Source organism: Schistocerca gregaria, chromosome 1, assembly GCF_023897955.1.
Source record: "Schistocerca gregaria isolate iqSchGreg1 chromosome 1, iqSchGreg1.2, whole genome shotgun sequence".
Classification (NCBI taxonomy): domain Eukaryota; kingdom Metazoa; phylum Arthropoda; class Insecta; order Orthoptera; family Acrididae; genus Schistocerca; species Schistocerca gregaria.
Genome location: NC_064920.1, coordinates 820,719,145 through 820,742,414, shown reverse-complemented (window position 1 = coordinate 820,742,414; position 23,270 = coordinate 820,719,145). Strand labels below are relative to the sequence as shown.

The 23,270-nt window shown below is 39.0% G+C and overlaps 1 protein-coding gene across 2 annotated transcripts in view; it reads left to right on the top strand.

The window, feature by feature from the left end:
* The window catches only part of LOC126271085 (eukaryotic translation initiation factor 4E type 2-like), a 47,067-nt gene extending 30,162 nt beyond the window's left edge, over positions 1-16,905 (top strand). For both annotated transcript variants that reach the window (XM_049974124.1, XM_049974125.1), the window contains exons 4-6: positions 4,513-4,665; positions 8,061-8,197; positions 16,622-16,905. In XM_049974124.1, coding sequence (XP_049830081.1) covers positions 4,513-4,665; positions 8,061-8,197; positions 16,622-16,655 — 324 coding nt within the window. In that variant the 3' untranslated portion in view covers positions 16,656-16,905. The remainder of the gene's footprint in view (positions 1-4,512; positions 4,666-8,060; positions 8,198-16,621) is intronic.
* The last annotated feature ends 6,365 nt before the right edge of the window (positions 16,906-23,270 follow it).

The following is a 23,270-nucleotide window of genomic DNA, read 5'->3' as shown; positions in this document are numbered from 1 at the left end:
TCCACGTAAAATAAGCCTAATTTGATAAATATGTTCCCTCCCCCCACCCCCTATGTACACACTTTTAAATGATATCTTTGTTAAGTTGCTTTGTAGCTGACCTCTCCATTTGTAAATCTTTATTATATAATTATTGCTGTATTCTTTTTAGCGCTTTTTCCATTGAATGTTTTAAGTCCTTATGTTGTTTTGTCTGGCAGTTGTATTAATAATCTGTGTGCCCTCCAATTCCCTCCTGTTTGCATATATCTTTCCATTGTATTCTCATTCTTTTACTCTATGGCTGCAAGATAATGATCATCCTGTTTTTGTGTTACTCTATGTCTGGCTGTTATAAAATTCGAACTCAACTATTAGAAATAATATTTCGGACTTTTGATCGCACTCTTCTGGAATATTTAAGTAACACATTCCTCTGGTGAATTTTCACTTGCTATTCAATTTAGTATTGCACAGCAAAAAGATATCCACTTTGTTCTTATTTATTTCAGTTTCTTAACTGGCCATACACGCCAAATGTTGAATGATGACCAGGTCAGCAGAAACATTGATTGTAATATTACCTCAAGCTTTTGGAACCAGAGGTTTCTTCTGGAGATGAGATAGACGGAAAAATGAGGAGGTAAGGTGAAAGATGTCATCTCCAATCCTTAGGATTGACAATCATTCCATGTGGAAACAGCCAGAAATCAGGTTGGAATAAAAGATATGTTGGTACCCCATATCTGTGCTAGCCAGAAAACCATTTGGCGAGGAAGTCGGCTGATTATGGTCCCTGTTTTAGCCATTTTTCTGAGTTTGTTCTACTGCTCGGTTTTGATACCAGTGCATAGCTTCAGAAAATTCATGTCAGAGGAAAGTTTATTATCTGCTACTCATATTGTCTTTCATAGAACATAATGTACCACATGGAACTGCAGTCAGTATTAAAACTTAAACAGCTGTTAAGTTTTTTTATTTGAAGCATCAAGGATGTTTTTATCTGACATGTGTAAAGGGCATAGTACACAGTGGAAGTGAATTTGTGCAGTTCACAACGCACCAGCGCATAGCAGTCATGTATCGATACCTAAGCTCAACACGTAGTAAAGTTCGTGAAGGAATTTTGGCATTTAGTACAATGGTATGAACAAGCTTTTAATGGTGTCAGTTGATTTTTCTCCACAACAGTAACTTTCATCCAGAGACGATCTCTCTTTATTGTTACACCTCCATCGCCAATGCACAGCCGCCACACCAGTCATTATCTTCACATAATTTTGTCTCGGTAGTTAATGCTCACTTATATTTTAATCAAAAGCTGATCCATATATTAACAATAATAAATTTCGTCAGCTGTTTGCTTATGGAGAAATTAATTGAGTCAACTCTCCCCCTCTCCTCCCTCTCCCCAACTGCAGATATTCCAGACGCCCTGCAGTTTATTTACTGCTGCTTTGTCCCTTCTATAATCTTTCCAATAACCAATAGTTGCACCTTCTTTATTTTATTTGCTTGTCTACACATGTCAAAGACCAATAATGTACCTCACTTTCACAGAAGAAACTCCAGGCAGTGATGCTTTACTGAATATATTATACAGCACTGCAAGTTTACATATTGTAAAACATTCCCACAGTGTTCTTGGGAGTTCATAAATATGTATTAGTCAGTCAGAATATATCCTAGTAAATTTGGTAGCCAGAAAATCAACTGGAGTTAATGACCATATCTGTCAAACCTGTTTATCAGATTCGGATGTTGTGGCATGTGTCTGCAAATAAAGTCATCTGCTTTGAAGCTTCATTTGTAAGAATGTGTGATGAATGGAGTGGTGTGAAATGCAGTGTCATCTATAGAATTATAGTTTGCGGCCTGTTTTACAACAGGTTATCTTATTCTAGGGTACGGTGTTTGCAAGACTTTATATTCCTGAATGAAGTATGGATGGTTATCTTCTGCTAACAATTTTATTCCATATACTTACTATTCATTGCATCATAAGTGCATGATATATAGTAAAAAGTAAGTTTTTTTTGTGCAGATACTTTGTAGACAACAACATTTATGTTTATATATGACCTTGGCTGAGTTTTTTGCCCCTTTCTGTAATAGTTCATTACTCGATGGATATTCTGCAGTATGGTTTACTTCGACAAAGGAGTAGTGAGTGCAAAGTTAAGCTCTGGATGAGCTACCTGACATGCAAATTCAAATACAAGTGAACAATTATAATTACACCATTGAATGTCCTGAGACCGCTGCAATACCAACTTGTATATGTTACAAAGTCATCATATTTCAATTTTTTTTTCTAACAGTTATCTTTCTATATGTTGTCACTCAGTGTTCATACTGTGTTCCTGATTTTTATCCTATTGCTTAGTAATTTCTTTCCCTTCAAAATCCCCTAGTCAATCCCAAAAGCTTGGGGTAACATAGTCTCTTAGTATTTCTTGTGGATCTTCTTGGCTGTCTATGATATAGACAAATATTAGGTTAAAACATATATTCTCAGGAGAATGTAATAGTAAGTATAATTACAAAGAAGGCATGGAAAGTTCTGGCAGAATGTAAATACACTGTAAAGTCACATTAATGTAACTATCTATCAAAAACCTGAATATCTACCTTTTACAGTGCGGACTCCTGCGAGACACGCAGGGAGAGATTCGATGAGGTTCTGGAAGGTACCGGCAGGGATGTGGCGCCATTGCTGTGACCAGCTAGACTAGGTTTCTCAGTTGAAGATCCATGGCCCAAACGGCTTGATCAAGGTGGTCCCACAGATCCTTGGTGGGGTTTAAATCCAGGGAGTTTGGGGGCTAGAGAAGTACAGTAAACTTGTCCTGGTGCTTTTCGATTGATGCACATACACTGCAAGCTGTGTGTGACGTTGCATTGCCCTGGTTGGTGATGACATTTTGCCTGGGAAAAACAAACTGTAGTGGTGGACACATTCCCCAAGGAAAGCAGCATACTTGTATTGTTCTGTCACCCTGGGAATGCCCTCTGGCCAGGATCCTTTCTATGGCTGTTCTAGGGTGTTTACTTCCAGGCATTTCATGCTGTGCATGCCAACAACCATCCAGGCGATGGAGCATAAAGCACGATTCATCTGAAAAGACCATTTGTTGCCACTCAGTGGATGTATAGTTGAGATACTGGTGTGCAAACTCCAGCCTTTGTCACTGATGAATAGCAGTCAGTGTGGGTGCTTGAATTGGGCACCTGCTGCAGTAGTCACCCATACGTATCTCCGCAACTGTTGTTCAGCCCTGTCATCTATGGCTCATAATGCACTACAGTTGCCTCGCTCCAGTTTCGGATAGTGCCATTTTGCCATGCATGGTATACTTTAACCATGGCACCACACAAATAGCTACAAACTTAACTGTTTTAGAAATGGTTCCACCCTTGCCCGAAAGCCAATGATCATCAGATAAATTGCTCCATTTCCACATTACGACAATGAGTGCACTGTTTTCCATGTCCCTCAACATGCTTTATACACCCTCCACTGCTGGTGCTGTCACCTGTCATCTGAGAGTGGTTAATGCACGTTGATGCCAAACATAGGTGATAGTCACATTAAGGTGACTGAACAGTGTAATTTAGAAGTGAAGCTAACAACTCATCAAATAACAGGTGCATGGAGTTGTAGTCATACAAAAATCTAGTGGTGTTCTCATTATTTCTTGCATGCCTGTTAGTGGCTCAATGCTCCTACTGTTTGGCCAGTTGTTACCTGCACTCCTAAATTATTAACTATACTTATAGTTGAAATTGTGTTAAAGGTTACATAAAACTGAAAGTATTTTCGAAAGTTCTTTTGTGTTCAGTTTTGTGAAATGACGTACTCATTGCTGAAACCTACCACATTTCATTACTTACATTTTTTTCATGAATTATATGTTTGATTTACAAGGTATTTCTGGAAAGAAAATATTGCTTTTCAAACCACGCTTTTTACAAGAAAGAGCTTTTCTTAAACTATTTTTCTACATAGTTGCCACTGTTGTTACGACATTCATCTTAGTGGGAAAAAAAACTTTTCTTTGCTCTCTTCATAAAATGATACCACATCTTCTGATTAGTGCTTGTTCTTGATCTCAAAACGTGATTTTGAAGGAAGACACTTTGACAGCAATGACAATGCAAAAAAACGGTGTTCAGCAGTGGCTGCCTCCACTGACAACATCTTTCTATGAAGAGGGCATTGAAAAGTCTGTTTTATGCTATGATAAATGTTGGAACAATTATGGCCACCATGTAGAAAAAATAGTTTAAGAAATTTTATTTCTTGTAAATATAAATTTTGGTTGAAAAAAGGATTTTGAGTTTTTTTTACAAAAGATGCTTATGTTCTGGATATGCCTCATATAATTTTAATAAGGCTTTTGCTTGTATGTGCAGCATAGATATTATTGTATTATTCTAAGAAACTGCTATCGAGGAATATAATTTTGTTAGGCACTAAAGATTTGCTATTGGCATCCTGTGAAATATTACGATGAGACCATTCTTCCGCAGGATGAAGCAAATCGAAATGGTGGAAAGTGGGTTGTCAGACTGAGGAAAGGAATTGTTTCACGTTGTTGGGAGAACTTAGTACTTGCCATGTTGGGAGAGCAGTTTATGGTTGGAGAAGAAATATGTGGTGCTGTGGTTTCCATTAGGTTTCAGGTACTGTGTTACTTTTAGTTTTATTGAAATGACTATTCTTTTTAGCCCTGACAGTAACATTAATGATAAATGAGGCAAACTGACATAATAAACACTTTTAGCAGGAACTGTCACCTCTGATAACAGTGCAGTAGAGATTAAGTTTATTAATAATAGTAATAATAGTAATAATAATAATAATAATCTTCTTTAATAACTGAAATTTTAACACCTCTAAATCCTATTTCTAAAGAAAAATGTAATTTCAAGAGTGAGAGAATGGTGCTTCTTGGGGGGAAATAGGACCATTCTAGAAGTTCGGAGCTGATAGTAATGTGAATTTCTGCTTTACCAAAGGCTTAGCATCAGATATTCTCAATATATGGCATGAGAAACTAAATTATAACCAGAATGAAACTAGTGCTGCTACTTGTGTAGTATATTAAACTCAACTGCGTGCCTAAGCCAACAACAACATAACTTATTGTTTGGGAATTATCTGTTGGAGGAACATTGATTAGTGTCTCATGATCTCACAGTGAGAAAGAGTGTGTACATGTGTAGTCATAAACATAGTGCACATACAAAATATAGAATTTCATGGCAGTTTAGTCTTGGTAGGCACTGTGGGTTTTGTGTGTGTGTGTGTGTGTGTGTGTGTGTGTGTGTGTGTGTGGGGGGGACACACACACACACACACACACACACACACACACACACACACACACACACACACACCTGCCTTCTTCAGATACTGTTAGAATTTCAAGCAGCCATTTATCGAAACTCTACATCTCCATACTCTGCAAACCTCATTAAAGTGCATTGCATTCATTGTACCATGTATTAGTTTCTTCTCAATCTGTTTGTGAATGGAGTGGAAGAATTACTATTTAAATGCCTCTGTTCATGTTGGTAATTAGTCTAATCATTTTCACTGAAGTCGTTGTGGGTGTCTGACTGCATCATATGCAATAAAAAAATACCAATGTTTGGGCTGCTATTGCAGGCAGCCTACATTTTGTGGTACCTAATGGAGAAAAATGTAAGAGGCTGTAGTGTGTTCCTAGATTCTTCACTCAGTGTTGATGCTTGAAATTTTGTAATTTGTGGGGGGTGTGTGGAGGTGTGTGAGGGGGTGTGGGTGAGTGGGTGTGAGAGGGAGAGGGAGAGGGAGAGGGAGAGATACTGGGCATCTCTCTTCAGACGTCTGCCAGTTCAAGTTTTTCAGTATTTCTGTGATACCGTCTCATGGATCAAACAGATCTGTTACTGTTTGTGCTGCCCTTCTTTCTATATATTCAGCTTCCCCCATTAGACCTATTTGGTGAGAGTCCCACACACTAGAGCAACATTCTAGGTGGGCACACAGCTGTTTAATCTCCTTTTTAGACAGTTTTTCCATTGTTCTGCCACATGCTTCATCCACAAATGAACCTATATGATCATTCAATTTCATGTCCAAACAAATTGTAACACAGAGGTATTTGAAGGAGTTGATGGATTACAATTGTGACCTGTTGATGTTGTTGTAATAAGATACTAAATTTTTGCACTGTGTGAAATTCAGAATTTTACATTTTTGAAATGCCACAAAAAGCAAAAGTGAGCATGTACAAAACTGGTTTCCTACCAGTTTTAAAATATGGTGTAGAAACAAATACCCTAGTAAACAGAGACCTCGGCAGAACTCGGGCAACAAGAATGAGATTCATTAAGACGTTGAACCAAACAACGAGAAAGGACAAAGTCAGGATTGAGGTGAACAGAAAAGCAGCTGGTATTGAGGTTCCTATTACCAGTGTCATAAAGTAGTCCATGCTCCAGTGGTATGGGTGCATAATGAGAATGAACAGCATGACATTTTTCAACATTTAAAGCAAGTTGCCCAACTCTGCATATTTAAAGCAGGTTGCCCATCTTTGCACCACTTCAAAATCTTATAAAGATTGCAGAGACTGCAGCAGCAAGCAGTCAAAATAACTTCTATACATCTAAAAGGTACAAGGAATATGAAGCTTTTGTTTTCTAAAGCAGATGACTGCCACATGTTAGATTGCTGTGATGCAGACTAGGCCAGAGATTATGAAGACAGACAGTTGACATCTGAAAATCAGTTTAAATTTCTAGGAGTAGTGATATCCTGACCAAGTAAGAAACAGCTAGCAGTAGCCTTATCCAAATCTGAGACAGAATGTATGGCTCTTATCTCAGTGTGTCAGGAGGCTCGCTAATATATATAAAGAAACTTCCACATGAGAAAAATATATTAAAAACAAAGATTCCAAGACTTACCAAGCGGGAAAGCGCCGGTAGATAGGCACAATGAATAAAATACACACACACACACACACACACACACACACACACACACACACACACACACAGAATTTCAAGCTTTCGCAACTGGCGGCTGCTTCGTCAGGAAAGAGGGAAGGAAAAGGAAAGATGAAAGGATGTGGGTTTTAAGGGAGAGGGTAAGGAGTCATTCCAATCCCGGGAGCGATAAGACTTACCTTAGGGAGGAAAAAATGACAGGTATGCACTCGCAGACACACACACACACACACACACACACACACACACACACACACAAAATTCAAGCTTTCGCAACCAACGGTTGCTTCATCAGGAAAGAGGGAAGGAGAGGGAAAGACGAAAGGATGTGGGTTATATGGGAGAGGGTAAGGAATCATTCCAATCCCGGGAGCGGAAAGACTTACTTTGTGGGGGGGGGGGGGGGGGGGGGGGGGGGGGTAGGACAGGTATACGCTCGCAAGCAGACATATCATATATGTCTGCTTGTGTCTGTATATTTGCGGATGGATATGTGTGTGTGTGCACATGCTTTCGTTTTTCCCTCTCCTTCCTTCTTTCTTGATGAAGCAACCTTGGGTTGCGAAAGCTTGAAATTTGTGGTGTGTGTTTTTTACTGTCTCTATCAACATACCAACGCTTTCGTTTGTTAAGTTACAGCATCTTTGTTTTTATATATATTTTTCCCACATGGAATGTTTCCATATTGTGAGTTTAGGATGCATGAGTTGCATATTAAAGTATCTTTGGCATTGCTGTGGTACAACTATGGACTTCCTTTGTTTGTGTAACAGTTCTGTTACAGTGTTTCCACTAACTGTATTAATTCCAATCAGATACCACTCGTAAATTACTGTGCAAGCAATAAAATCACAGAAGTTGTGTAATAGCAGTTGACTGCTGTTTTACAAAAGCTGCTACATTCGTTTGTCATAGTAATAATTTTTTCATTTAACTTTAAGGTCTATGCACTGTCCACAATTAATGCTGTTTTGCAGATTTGTTTATGTGAAATTGCTGAATGTCTGAGCAACTTAAATTCTTACACTGTCTGTTACATAAATTTACCTGATCGTTCTAATTTTCTATTCATGTTACAGGAAGATATTATCTCCATTTGGAATAAAACAGCTTCGGATGCAGTTACAACAGGTCGGATAAGAGATACTTTAAAAAGGGTGTTGAATCTTCCTCCAACCACAATACTAGAGTACAAAACGCACAATGACAGTCTGAAGTAAGTATTTGTGACTGGAGGTCCCCACTTTTTTTCATTCTCTGATACATGAATTTATCAAAACGCCATTACACTTTTATACTGGCTTTTGTTGCTCACCTAGTCTGTATGCTGTTAATCAGTGTAAGTGTGAGGAGATAAAATAGTAATATTATGGAGTGATGTTTTCATAAAACTTGAGTGGCTCCTAATAAAGAGCTCATCTGTCCCGTGAAACATAGTACAGTACATTTAGTTCAGTACTATGAAGAACACAGCTCCACCAATAACTACAAAACAGTAGGGAAATAATATGAAAAGAACATGAATTGAAAATCACTTAATTGCAGCACTTCTTAAAGCTTAGTAGCTGTTACAGATTTATGACAACATGCTCTCATTAACGTTCTGTGGAGTATTATTTTCTTGGTGGTAATATTGGACATGGAGTATTAATTATGCAGAAAGGTGTATTAATGATGATTTTTGTGTTGTGTTCATGTAGCAAGCTGTTATAATGTGTCTGACAGATCAACTGTGGGTAGATGAAAATAATTGTTTGGCAATTAAATTGTTAAAACACAGCTATTTTAATTTTGTAGAGCTATACACTTTTAATGCACTTCCAATCTTTCAAACAAGGAAAATGTGTTCTTTTGTTAACCCATGTACATGTTCCATAACAAATTCTATCAGCTCAAAGCAAGTGATACTGTAACTCGTCTGTTTTTCTAGTTGTCATTTGTATATCTACATCTACGTAGATACTCCACAAGCCACCACATGGTGCATGGCGGAGGGTACCATGTACCACTACTAGTCATTCCCTTCCCTGTTCCACTCACATATAGAGTGAGGAAAAAATGACTGTCTGTATGCCTCAGTATGAGCCGTAATTCCTCATATCTTATCTTGTTGGTCCTTAAGCGCAATGTATGTTACTTGCAGTAGAATTGTTCGGAAGTTAGCTTCAAATGCTGGTTCTCTAAATTTTCTCAATAGTATTCCTGGAAAAGAACATCACCTTCCCTCCAAGGGTTCCAATTTTAATCCCTGAAGCATCTCTGTGACATGTTTTGTGTGAACCTTCCAGTAACAAATCTAGCACCCCACCTCAGAATTACTTAGATGTCTTCTTCCCGTCTGACCTGCTATGGATCCCAAACTCTTAAGCAGTACTCAAGAATAGGTCATGCCAGTGTCCTACATGTGGTCTCCTTTACATGTGAACAGCACTTTTGCATAATTCTCCCAATGAATCAAAGTCGACCATTCGCGGTCCATACCACAGGTCTCACATGCTTGTTCCATTTTGTATTGCTTTGCAATGTTACGTCCAGATATTTAAACAACTTGACAGTGTCAGGCAGGACACTACTAATACTGTATCTGAACATTACAGGTTTGTTTTTCCTACCCATCCACATTAACTTACATTTTTTCCACATTTAGAACAATCATCATCAATTACAATTTTTTTTTTTTTTTTTTTTTTTTTTTTTTTTTTTTTTTTTTTTTTTTAGATCATCTTGTATCCCTCTACTGTCACTCATTGTGGACTCCTTACTGTACACCACAGAATCATCAGCAAACAGGCAGCAGACTGCTGCCTATCCTGTCCAACAAATCATTTATGTGTGTAGAGAATAGTAGCGGTCCAATCACACTTCAGTGGGGTACTTCTGACCATACCCTTGTCTCTGGTGAACACTCACCATTAAAGGCAATATACTGGTTTCTGTTACTTAAGAAATATCAGAGCCACTTGCATATCTGTGAACTTACTCCATATGCTCGTACGTTCTTTACAGTCTGTAGTGGAGCACTGTGTAAAATGCTTTCCAGAAATCTAGAAATATGGATGGCAATTGTGTGTGTTGTTCATCTTACACTATTTGTTGATGGGTGCTTTTATGAATCTTTAGCACTTTCAGATAGGAATAAAATGGAATCAATGCATTGAAAGTCAATGATTCCCAGTCATGCAAGCTAATATATGCCTCTCTTTTCTGTCATAGGTAAGTTGAAAGCTTAATTGTCACATTAAGCTAGCATCACTTGCTTGGGATATTTTTGCTAATTGTCACCATTCATTACTGATGTTGCCAGCCAATGGATTCTTGATGAGTTGTGGCACTAACTTCATTGTCATGATCCTGCTGTACAAGTGATTATGTGGCTCAAAGAGTGTTGCTTGGCTAGATAATGAAATGTCCCATCTGTCTGGCACTCACTATCATGCTGTCTAAAAACTCTTTTTGTCATGTTATTCTGGGGTATAATCCCAAGATTCCACCTTCACTGGATTTGCCAAAACTACTGATATGTCTGTGCATTTGCAAGTCGTTCTCTGGGGCATAGAGGGTTCTTCTTCTTTCTCATGAATATCTCGTAACTCCTGTCACACCATCATTACAAATTTGTTCAACCTTAAGCTGAGTAAAAATATTGTTAGTAGGCACCTGAAAAATTCACATTTTGCAATAAACACAAATTCAGCCTCAAAATGTGAAATTATCTAATAGACGCTATTTAACTACAGTTTGGAGAAAGTGAAACATCCAGATCAAGAGATGTGAGCAGTGAAATTTATTCCACTGATTAGGGACATGACACACAAACATCCAGCATTACAGACTGGTTGATACATGTATTGTGACTGTGGAAATTTAATATGGAGTAGCACCACTACATGCTGCAATCAGAACTACTAGATGTCGTGGCATAGAATCAAAGAGCACATAAATATGCTGCTGGGGAATACTCTGCGATGCAGTTTGTGGACGTGCCAACAAAGCATCAACAGTGACTCCAGGAGGACCTGAACATAAGTCGCCAACTGACCATATCCCAAAGTTGTTCGATGTGTGACATGTCAGGTGAACAGGCAGGCCAGGAAAGCAGTGGTACCCATCGTTCTTCAAAGAATGCGTGCACATTTCTCGTCACATTCGGACAGGCATTGTCGTGTTGCAATATGGTGTGTGGAAGAGCCTGCAGCAGGGACAATGTCTGAGGCTGAGGCTGTGAAACATATGTGATGTAGCGGTAGCCGTTCGGGTTGCCCTCGAGATGCAGGAGGTAAGTTTGTGTGTTATAGGGAGTGGTACCCCAAACAATAACACTTGGTGTTTGTCTGCTATGCTGCTCAACAATACAATCTGCACAATTGCATTCAACAAGGTCATATCAGACGCATGTGTGGCCATCACTGTTGGATAAGTTGATGCAGGACTCGTCTGAAAACACTAAATTTTGGCACTCAAAATGCCAGTCTCAACATTCACATGCCCATTGCAGTCCTCGCTGTTGGTGGGTTCTGGTCAGTGGAAGCCAATTTAATGACATGCATGTCATCAGTCCAGCCTGCAGAAGACAGTGTGGAACCATCAGGGCGTACATGTACCCATCAGTTGTAGTGCTCCACGGTCACACCAACACTATATGATGATGATCTGTCCATTACGACCAAGCAGATAATACGGCAGTAATCTCGCACTGTGGTCTCATCGCTCCTACTGGAGCAATGTACGGCCCTCTTCTTTCCACTGGTTCCACATGAGCCTCACTGTTGAAGCAGCATACCCTTTGAGCCACAATGTCATGGAATGACAGACGCACCTCCTGGAGACCAATCATTCTGCCCTATTTGAATGCATTCACATGCTGATATTCCATTCAGTAATGACAGTAAGGTGTAGATACACTTGGTTTCCATTTTGTATGTCTGATCTGTGCTGATTCAGCATTGCTTAACACTGACCTGTCCAGTCACACAAAATACGGCACTATTGGGTCTATGTGCACACTGCTTCTCTATCATTTATGTCACTTATTATGATTCTGCCGTTATACACACTGTCTTATCGTGGTACCTTGCAGACCATTGCCTCTGAATGTTTTACTTTTTACAAACAGTAGTGTATTTTATCAGAGATAGTTAGAAAAAGCTATATTTTCTTCATATAAATGTTGGAAATGTTGCCATTTTCTGGTAACTGGTACTGCACATCATTTGGTGAAACCAAATTTGGGAAGTTGGAAAGGTAACTTGGGTAAGAACGAGTCTGCAAAATAAAAAGTACATGAACATGACAACATATGTTTTAGGGGGTGCCTGGATACTTTTTATCACATAGCATAAGTTTTACATATTAGGTGCATTTTTCTGCCGCCTCCTGCCAGGTACTCCATATCAGCAACCTCAGTAGTCATTAGACATCGTGAGAGAGCAGAATGGGGTGCTCTGCAGAACTCACGGACTTCGAACATGGTCAGGAGTTTGGATGTCACTTGTGTCGTGTGTCTGTATGCGAGATTTCCACACTCCTAAACCTCCCTAGGTCCACTGTTTCCTATGTGATAGTTTAGTGGAAACAAAGGGATATGTACACCACAAAAGTGTAGAGCTGACCTCGCCTGTTGACTGACAATGACCGCCGACAGTTGAAGAGGGTTGTGATGTATAATAGGCAGACATTTATCCAGACCATCACACAGGAATTCCAAACTGCATCAGGATCCACTGCAAGTACTAAGACAGTTATGCAGGTGGTGAGAAAACTTGGATTTTATGGTCAAGCGGCTGCTCGTAAGCTTCACATCCCACCAGTAAAAGCCAAACAATGCATCGCTTGGTGTGAGAATTGTAAACATTGGATGATTGAACAGTGGAAAAACATTGTGTGGAGTGATGAATCATTGTACACAATGTGGCGATGTGATGGCAGGGTGCGGGTATGGCAAATGCTCGGTGAACGTCATCTGCCAGCATGTGTAGTGGCAGCAGTAAAATTTGGAGGCAGTGATTTTATGCTGTGTTCGTGGTTTTCATGGAGGGGTCTTGCACCCCCCTTGTTTTGTGTGGCACTTTCACAGCACAGGCCAACATTGATGTTTTAAGCAGCTTCTTGCTTCCCACTGTTGAAGAGCAATTCGGGGATGGCTATTGCATCTTTCGACACGATAGAGCACCTGTTCATAATGCATGGCCTGTGGCACAGTGGTTACACGACAATAACATACCTGTAATGGACTGGCTTGTGCAGAGTCCTGACCTGTATCCTATAGAACACCTTTGGGAAGTTTTGGAATGCCGACGCAGAGCTCACAGACAGACATAGATACCTTTCCTCAGTGCAGCACTCCGTGAAGAATGGGCTGCCTTTCCCCCAAGAAACCTTCCAGCACCCGATTGAACGTATGCCTGCAAGAATGGAAGCTGTCTTCATGGCTAAGGGTAGGCCAGCACCGTATTGAATTCCAGTGTTACCGATGGAGAGCACCACTAACTTATAAGCCATTTTCAACCAGGTGTTTTGATCACATAGTGTATTAGTGTAATCAGTGCTCTGATGCCATAACAATTGTGGGTGGTTCTGTGGTTGAATGGTCTGTATAAAATAAATGCCACGTAATGCACCATAGCACTCAGTGGTACGACTGTGCTTCTTAGAACAAATAAATGCATATGTTTTTCCACTAACCAGAATGAGATTTTCACTCTGCAGCGGAGTGTGCGCTGATATTAAACTTCCTGGCAGATTAAAACTGTATGCCGGACCGAGACTTGAACTCGGGACCTTTGCACACAGTTTTAATCTGCCAGGAAGTTTCTTTTTCTGCTAACTTAAATTCAAAAGTTGGTATAACGCAAACACGTTTAATGTGGCAGTTTTAGGGAGTGGGTGTTTAGAACCTGTGGTTGCACCAGATACCAGTAGAGATTGGGCCTGAACTACCTCTTTACAAACAGCCAAACTTGGCATTTAAAGGACCAGTGGTCCCTATACCCATTTGTCAGTTTTGCTTCCACGGGAACACACAGTGTGGGTGTTGGCTGCTGCCCTGAGAGACAGAGGCAGGACTTGTTTCCCTGCACTGCTCCTCTTCCCTCTGGCACTAATAATTCTAGTTTATGCTTGTGGCCAACTGGCAGTTTATAGTGTCCACACTCCGTACTGTTGTGACCGAAAAACAAAACCTTTCGGCGTATTTCTTCCCCTAAAGTACTTTTAGTTCTTATTCTATGTTAACGAAGCGTTGGTTCTATCTGTAGCACTGTCAGTGTGGTTCGCATGGCTGAGTGCCCACAAAAGGTCAAAATTTGTATTCTGCAGGTTTTGTAATTATCAAATTGGATGGGGAGAGGAAAGTAATATAAAAATACCTTAAATCAGAAAAGCACTCAGTTCACCAGCAGGAAAATGCTGCTGCTTCTCAACAGAAACAGTCATTTGTTGAAAGCATGAAAACAGCCAAAAGTAGAAAACAAGCAAAAACCATTTTGGAGAGAGAACTTAAAATTTTTGCAAATGTAAATATTCGGGTCATAAAGCTCCTCAGTCAGCAGAATGTTATTTCAAAGCATTAAGGCATTACCTTCCGGAACATAGCATGACAACCAAAATTTGTACATCTAATCATTAAAAAAAAAAGTGAATTTTTTCACATTTAAGATCCCTAATTACATAGCCGACAAAATGTTACTTTTTTTCTGCAACTGACTTGAAAATGGCTATTTTTATGCTTTCATGGGTGCTGATAATGAAAGTGCAAGATTAGCTCTCGTTTTGAAGTTCTGGCAACAGTGTCATTGCCTGTATACGTTTATGCATTTATTTACCTTAGTATTATCCCTCAGATGAAGGTCACTGTGCATGGCATTTGTAGTTTTTTGCCAGTGATTCCCTGATAAGTGTCTAGCAGTAATTGGCTAAAGTTGATGCACTCCACTTTCACTGGCGTCTCATTTCCATGTCTGAAATTTGCTGGTTGGAGCGTTCTCCATGCTCATTGGTTACAGTGCCACAGTTGTCAGGAAAGAAGTCCCAAGTGGGTCTCTACGAAATGTAACTTTAAAGACAGGTTGCATCCCAATCTACTGTAGCAGTGCAGAAGATTGCCCACAAGAGCCTTATAGTTTTCTGACATCTTATTTCCTAGAATGCTTGTTGACACTTGAACAAAGGTATCCCAAGCTAACTTTTCACACTTCAAGAAGAGTGTGATAATTCCAATTCTAAGGAAGACCTTCACCGGCAGGTATCATTATTATTCAAGCATCAGGTTGTCATGGCTGCAAAATACTGCCACAGATTTAACAGAAGAATGGAAAGACCAGTAGAAGTCAAGCTTGGGGAAGATCAGTTTGGGTTATCGAGAACTGTAGGAAGGTAGGTTGGAGAAAAGCAAACCGACATCTATAGCATCGATATCTCTAAATCTTTTGACAGTGTTGTGTGAAATGCACTCTTCGAAATTCTAAAGGTATCTGGGATAAAGTGCAGGGAGGAGGAGGAGGAGGAGGACAACAACAAGAGACACATTATTTACAACACAAGACAGCAGTTATAACAGTCGTAGGACAAGGAAGGGAAGCATCAATTGAGAAGTGATTGAGACAGGGTTGTAGCCTGTCCCTGAATTTATTGTTTGTGTATCGAGCCAGCAGTAAAGGAAATAAGGAGAAACTTGGAAAGAGAATTAAAGGTAAGGGAGAGAAAATAAAAACTTTTCAGTTTGTGATTATATTGAACTGTGTAAGTCGGTATAGTACATAGAAAATCAGTTGAACGGATGGGATTGAATAGTGTTTTGAAAAGAAGTTATAGGATGAACATAAAAAAGTAAAAATAAAAAGGTAATGGAATCAGATGTTGAGGGAATGAGATTAGGAAATCAGACTCTAATATTAGTATTGGTTTTTATTGTTTGAGCAACAAAATAAGAGAAATAGCCTAAATAGGAATGATGCAAAAGGCAGACAGACAACAGCAATGAAAGCTTTCCTGTATAAGAGAAATTTGTTATAATTGAACATACATTTAAAAGTTAGGAAATCCTTTTATGAAGATTTTGATGTGCAGTGTAGCCTTTTATGGAGTGCAACTTTTGCAGTAAACAGGTTAGACAAGAAGAGGATAGATGCTTCAGATGTGTGGTGCTGTAGAAGAATGAAAATGATGATGATCAGAGTGGAAGATCCCACAGCTAATGAAAACGTACTAAAATGAATTTAGGGGAGAATAAATTTGTGGCACAATTTGAGTAAAAAATGGATTGATTGCTCGAACACATCCCGAAACATCAAGAAGAGGTCAGTTTGCTAAGGAAAGCAAGTTTGTGGAAGAAAAATTTTGTGAGAGACCAAAGCTTGACAACAGCAAACAGGTTGAAATGGCTGTAGATTGCAGTAGTTATGGAGCGCTGCGTCAAACAAATCTTCATATTGAAAACTATCACAGCAGCAGCAGCAGCAGCAGCAGCAGCAGTAGTAGTAGTCGTGGTCGTGGTGTCTTATTGCAACACACGCACTTATTTGAAGTTTCATGTTGCACTTTTTTATGTGACACATTGACTCAAACTTTTTTTTGTGGTTGATTATTATGTTTAATGTTACACAGTGTGCTGAATGTCATTTTTATGTAATTTTTATTTTTACAGGGCATGGAAATCAGTTCCTCTGCTGAAATCGTGAAGTACCTGACCCATGAAAAATATGTAATGCGATGTCAGTGGAGCTGCATTTGTTTGGATGAATTATATAACACATGGTTTATATGATTTGAATTGTTGTTTGTTGCATTGTGTAATTGGACATTCATTATCCAACTGCCTCTGTCCAGATGTATGTTTTGTAACGAAAACATTTTTTGAATGTGAATAATTACAGAACAGTTGTTTATGGAAGTTGTCAAAATAAAATATTTATTGTAAATAATATTAAATTTGGAGAAGTAATTTGGAATTAGAGGAATTGGACTTCCTGATAGCAGAAAAAGCGGAAGAGCTGCCGAAACATACCACATAACATCTGTGCTCCATGGTTGCTTGGCTGGCTGGTTGGTTGATTTTTGGGAGGGGACCTAAGAGTGAGGTCATCGGTCCCATCAGATTAGGTATGGATGGAGGAGGAGGTCAGCCATACCCTTTCAAAGGAAATCTCCCATCACTTGCCTGAAGGGATTTAGAGAAATCATGTTGTTGTTATTGTCTTCAGTCCTGAGACTGGTTTGATGCAGCTCTCCATGCTACTCTATCCTGCGCAAGCTGCTTCATCTCCCAGTACCTACTGCAACCTACATCCTTCTGAATCTGCTTAGTGTACTCATCTCTCGGTCTCCCTCTACGATTTTTACCCTCCACGCTGCCCTCCAATGCTAAATTTGTGATCCCTTGATGCCTCAAAACATGTCCTGGAAAGCCTAAATCAGGATCGCCGGATACAGGTTTGAACTGTTGTCCTCCTGAATGAGAGTGCAGTATGCTAACCACTGCACCACCTCGAATGGTGTGCTCCATGTTAGGAGGGGCTGCCAATGGCATCTGTTTCCCCATGCCAGGGGACCTGAACTTGTCTTCAGTGGCTGACAACTTGAGTCATAACAGGATGGACTCAAGTTGTCCCAGCAGATATTCCTTTTAGCTCATAAAGTGTTTACTCAATCAACTCGAGATTACCCCAGGGAGACAAACTTCCCATCAACCAAGTTCAACACAAGCAAGCATTCAGATTCAGGGTGATCAGCAAAAAAGTGTTTTAAGAGAAGAGTTGGAGCACCCAAGATTCTCGACAAAGATTAAAATTTAAAGGATTTTTCGGAACGTACAGTCAATGACAAAGAAGTACAAACAGGTAATAGATCAGATGGAAGAGAGAAGCATCAGGATACTAGCCATGTGAGGAACAAGATAGGGTGACACAGATGCAGTGGAGTTAGAAGGCTTCATGCTGCTGCGAGGAAAGCAGCACACCTACGTATTATGGTACGGGGTTTGTAGTAGACAAGAGATGCAAGGGTGGCATAACTGAAGTTAAGAGTTGGTCAAAGAGATATTAATGCTAACAGTCTGACAAGGAGTGGGCCTCAGTGGTGGAATCGACTTTTTGAAACCATTTATACAATGATGCAGGTTAAAGTCAGAGCTATCACACCCTGCAGCCATTCACTTTGGTAGACCCTCATTTGCAAGTAATCGTCAAAAAAATATATCGGAATGTCTCATGATGCTCTACAGCTTTAAAAACAGTAAACGTTAACTAGCCTTTTGCTGTAATGTTACAGTTTTCGTGCAGTCCTCGCATGCAGAAGGTTGTGGGGTCGAATTTTGCCAGATCTTTGCCAATTTTTTATTTTTCAATGTTTATCAAACTCACTTTGATCATTATTTTTATTCAATTAACTTATTTAAATGTAATTTCTTTATTACTATTCCTGTGTCATGTCACTTTAACCAGTGTATTGACTGTTTCATGTGCTCTCGTTTCTTTTTCCTATCATTCTTTTTTCACTTGGAGTATTTGTGTATGAGAATTTCATTATTTTTATTTATTTGTCATTATATTTAAAAATGTGGATATGCTGATTCATCAGTTAAAAAAATGTTAAATTTATTTATATTGACTGTGCAGTATTGTCAGAAATGTATTTTTGGTTACAAGATGTACATTTTTTTTATGACAGTCTTTATATCAACATTTAAAAGGTATATTCTTATTGCACTGTGCACAAAATCACCCATATAAAGATATAAATGAAAGAAGGGATTATAACTGAAACAAAATTCCAGCAAGATGAGGAATGAAAATAATGAATACAACAATATGGATGAAAATATGACACTAAACAGCAAAAAATTAAATTAAAATTAATAAATAACAATAATTAAATTCACATGCACAGAGATCCCCGGTGGAAAAAGAACTATAGGAAGAAAAAAATGAGAGCAACTGATATAGTTAATACGCAGTTTGAAATGATGTAACCAAGGAATAGAAATTTAAAAAAAAATTACACTTAACTGATCAGTCATTTTGATAAAGATTCTAAAATAAAAATTTTGAAGCACTTGTTGAGTCAAACTTGCGGCTCTTTGCGAGGAACACATAATAACCATTAAGCTTCCATGACAGTCCAATTAACATTACTATTTTTAATGCTGTAGAATATCATGCAGAATTAATCCCAATCCCAATCCCTCCCCCCCCCACCCCCCCCCCCCCACCCCACCCCCCCCCCCCCCGTCGATGTCTCACAATGGTGCACCAGAGTGAACATTTGCAGATGTAATAGTAAATGGTCACGTGTCCATTAATGAAAGAAACGGGAAAGAAAAGAAAGTAATTGACAGTTTGTGGGAGGAACTACAGGACACACTGAAAAGTGTACCACACAGACAAGTGAAGATACTCATAATGCCCAGATTGGAAGGGGCAATTAACATAAGGGAAAAGTAAGTAAGTAAGTAACCAGACTGACAGGCGACAAACAAAAATGGGGATGTAGATGTAGAAATGACACATGACAAACAAAAATGGGGGAAAGGTTTATCGAACTGTGTCAAATACCAGTTGATGATGAAACCCTTCAGGGCTGGAATGAGTAAGACAGACGTAGGTAAGTCCATGCAGCTGCCTTGCCAAATTCCAGATAGATCATGTAGCAATCAATCTGATAAACACTAAAAACAATCATGATCATCAAGGTCAGGAAGAACACAAAAATATAATTAGACCAATATCTTACACAAGTCTAGTGTCATTGGATTCCAGACAAAGTAGATTAGCCACACACATATTTTTAGAGCAATCAGAAACATGAAGATACAGTGAACAGAAAAGACATGAAGCTCAACATAGGGAAGCAGGCTGATCCAGAGGAAAAGGAAGATAAGAAAAACAGGTGATGGTGGTGGTTTAAGGATTGTGGGAGAACTGCTGGAGAGATGTGGACCAGCAAGGAGGACCCATAAGAATGGATACAAATGGCCAGAACAGCAAGAAGGGCCATAAGATAGAGGATGAAGAAGAACTGGACAAGAATGAGAACAACTTAGGTGAAACAACAGTAGAGACTTTTCGGGAATAACAAACAGGTAAAGCAGGGAACTGTGTGCGAGAGATAAGGAGGGCAAACTGACCATTAATGCAAAGAGAACTGTAAGATATTTGCATCGCAGTTTCACAAACTGCTGAACTGCAAACCACTCTAAGATGATCTCGAAGTGTGAATGTGAGCAAGCTTGATGATTGCTTTCCAACAGATGGATCGCAGCCGAAATGGTTAACTAGGAGGCCATGAGATGGAAGTTTAAGGTTTGGAGGACAAAGAAGTTACCATAAGGATGGCAGAACGTCATTGTGCCAGTAGATAAGGGGGAAACAAGGAGGATTCAAACAATCAAAGAGGAATATCACTGCTAGAGGTTAGTTGCAGGGTGCTGTCGGAACTCCTCTTGAAGAGATTACAACAGACAGAAAATACAGTTGGAGACTGTCAGAGATATTTATGAAGGGAAGGGGATGTGTAGAATAGATATTTAAAATATAGTGGTCTCCATGGACTTCACAAAGGCACATAACTCCATTGACAGGCTTTTTCTTGGAAGAATTCTGAACAACAGAAAAACTGATGGCGCTACACCAGAACTACAGCTGGTTGCACATAAGAAGCTGGCAACATAATGTGTTCTGCAGAGAGCTATCACCTAATCTGGTAATTGGCAATGAAGGCATGAGTGCTATACCTGGGTGCTACTTCTGCTTCTAACTCTGCCTACCAAAATTTATATGCTTTGAAAACACTTGCTGTTGCTTCACAGTGTAATGCTCATCATATTTGCTTTACCACCCACAATGAACACTAGAGTGCCCATGTAATCTCACCATACCCAAACTAATATGAAAATGAATGTTAAATGCTATGTACACATTCCAATGCACACACTACAAACAGACAGCAGAACTACTTTACTGACTGGAACATCACATGGTACACTGCCCGTTGCTACTGCACATAACCCCACCACCTGTCTTCTTGTGTACACACTGCCATAATAATGGAAATTCTGACACAAACAAAGGGAAAGGCGAGAGTCAGAGGAACACTGACAGAAGAGTTTGAGAACAAGACCCGTGTCAAATACTGAGATGAAGTTGTAGCAGTTCGCCTTCTTTATTTCTCTCTTTGTTCGATTGTCCTCTCTGTCGATGTACTGCGTTGGTACACTGGCTGAAAAATGGGGTTTGGAAGTAAAGACTGACTATTTTGAATGATGTAACTGAGATGTGCACAATTGTGTTTCACATGTGTTTACTTTCACTTTTCACCGCCTGCCCCCACGCACCATATACACATTTAATATAGCCAGTGCACTATTGTTTAACTTTCGATAAGCCTCGCGAATAATTTTCATGCAAACCTCCGCATACTGCTACAGTAGTTTCCTATTGAACATATACTAGCAGTACCTAACCACAAAATTCACAGTTTTTGAAGAATAGAAAGGTACATATGGAACACACACTGTCTTTGTTTTTACACATGGCCTAATTGTCTAACACTTACTTAACTGTTAAGTTGAAGCATTGTTGTTGTTCTAACCAACAAAAGTTTCTCGTCTGAAACTCAGCCATGGACTGACTGTCTCATGACCAAAAATCGGGCCCTTATATATCATCAGAATTATAGGTATTGAAACTACACATTGTTTAAAGTTAAGTTTACAGAAATTACAATTAAAACTTAACTCATTCAATTAACAGAATACATTGAAAAATTGCATCTTTTTAACAGGTTCTTCTAATGCAAGAGTTAGGACAAATTATTTGTTTAAATCATGAAATTAACAAATATCATTACGCAAACAATACTTTTAACAAAAACTGAAAATTGAGGGCTGGTTTTGCTAACATGTTTACAAATAGAGCTAAATAGTTACTCTAAGATTACTAGTATTTTGTCTTCTAAATGGTTATAATTATTATAGAATTTATATTTGTTTATATGTCAACAATAGAATTTAAGTTAAGAAACAATTGTCAATAAAATTCTTCTGGGTTTGAGGTTGCATTGTCGTCTATAAAATTCTGACATTTCGGTGACTGTTGCAAGGCACCTTCTTCAGGGTGTATTGTAACTGCTGAATGAGCACATTTTATAGATGACAATGCGGCCACAAACCCAGAAGAATTTTATTGACTGTGACAACACCTGTGGGAACCTATGTTTACATTTATGAAACAATTACAGATTTTGCCCTATAACAAAGGATACTTACTAGTAATAGTCCAAATAAATTAATAAATTGATTACATACCTAAAACTAGGCTCAAAATTAGATCTGATGTTATTTACTTTAAAAGTGAGGGTCAATCTTTCTCTTTTATGAAAATTCAAATTCTGTTCACTTATGTTAATGGTACTTAATTCAAAAATGAATTTTAAGGAGGCAGAATGCAAAACAAGAGGGGAAGAAAAAAGCTTCCTGCTTGCTTCATCACAAAGTGTCACCAATTTTTTCACTGTAGATCTAGACAAAGTGATACAACAGTGGAGAGCAATAAACGAGAAAATGAGATTAACAGAATGCATGTGGGAGATATAGAGGACAGTAGGGCCTAAGTATACTGTCTAGCTGTTGTAGCTGACATGGTGACAGTGTGTCAGAACAACACACAGACATAAGTCAACAATATAAGGAGGATGGCCAGAAGGGTGGGGCTGTGGAATCCTACAGGACAAAGGCATAGAATACCACAAACACCAGAAGGCAGTGTGCAAAAAGTGGACAACTTTAAATAGCTGGGAGAGTAAATAACAGAAAGAAACATCAACGACAGACTAATATATCTAGTGCAAGAACACATTCACACAGAAAAGGTCAGATAGTAGAAGTCAATGGTGAGGAATGCAGTATGATATGTAGGAGAGGCAGTAATCCTAGGGAAAAATGGCATATAGCAACTAGAGAAAAAGAGTAAGGAAAATACAAGGCTGTAAAAGAGGTGGTGGGAGATAGATGCAAAGACCAAGAGAAGACCTGTATTGGAGGCATGAGGACAATATAAGTAGAAGTCAGACTGCAAAGGGGAAGATTTGCTGAACATGTGACAATGTTTATATGGATAGAATGACGAAAAGGGTTTGGAAAACAATGGAGGACAAGAGGAATGACAGCGACGAAATGGGCTATTGAACAGCAAAATGATTGGTCAGAAATGGAATCTAGGTGACAGAGAAGGAAAACTGGAGAAGCAAGTACACATTGACTATTACAGCTGAGATTAAAGACAGAAAAGGATGCAGGAAAA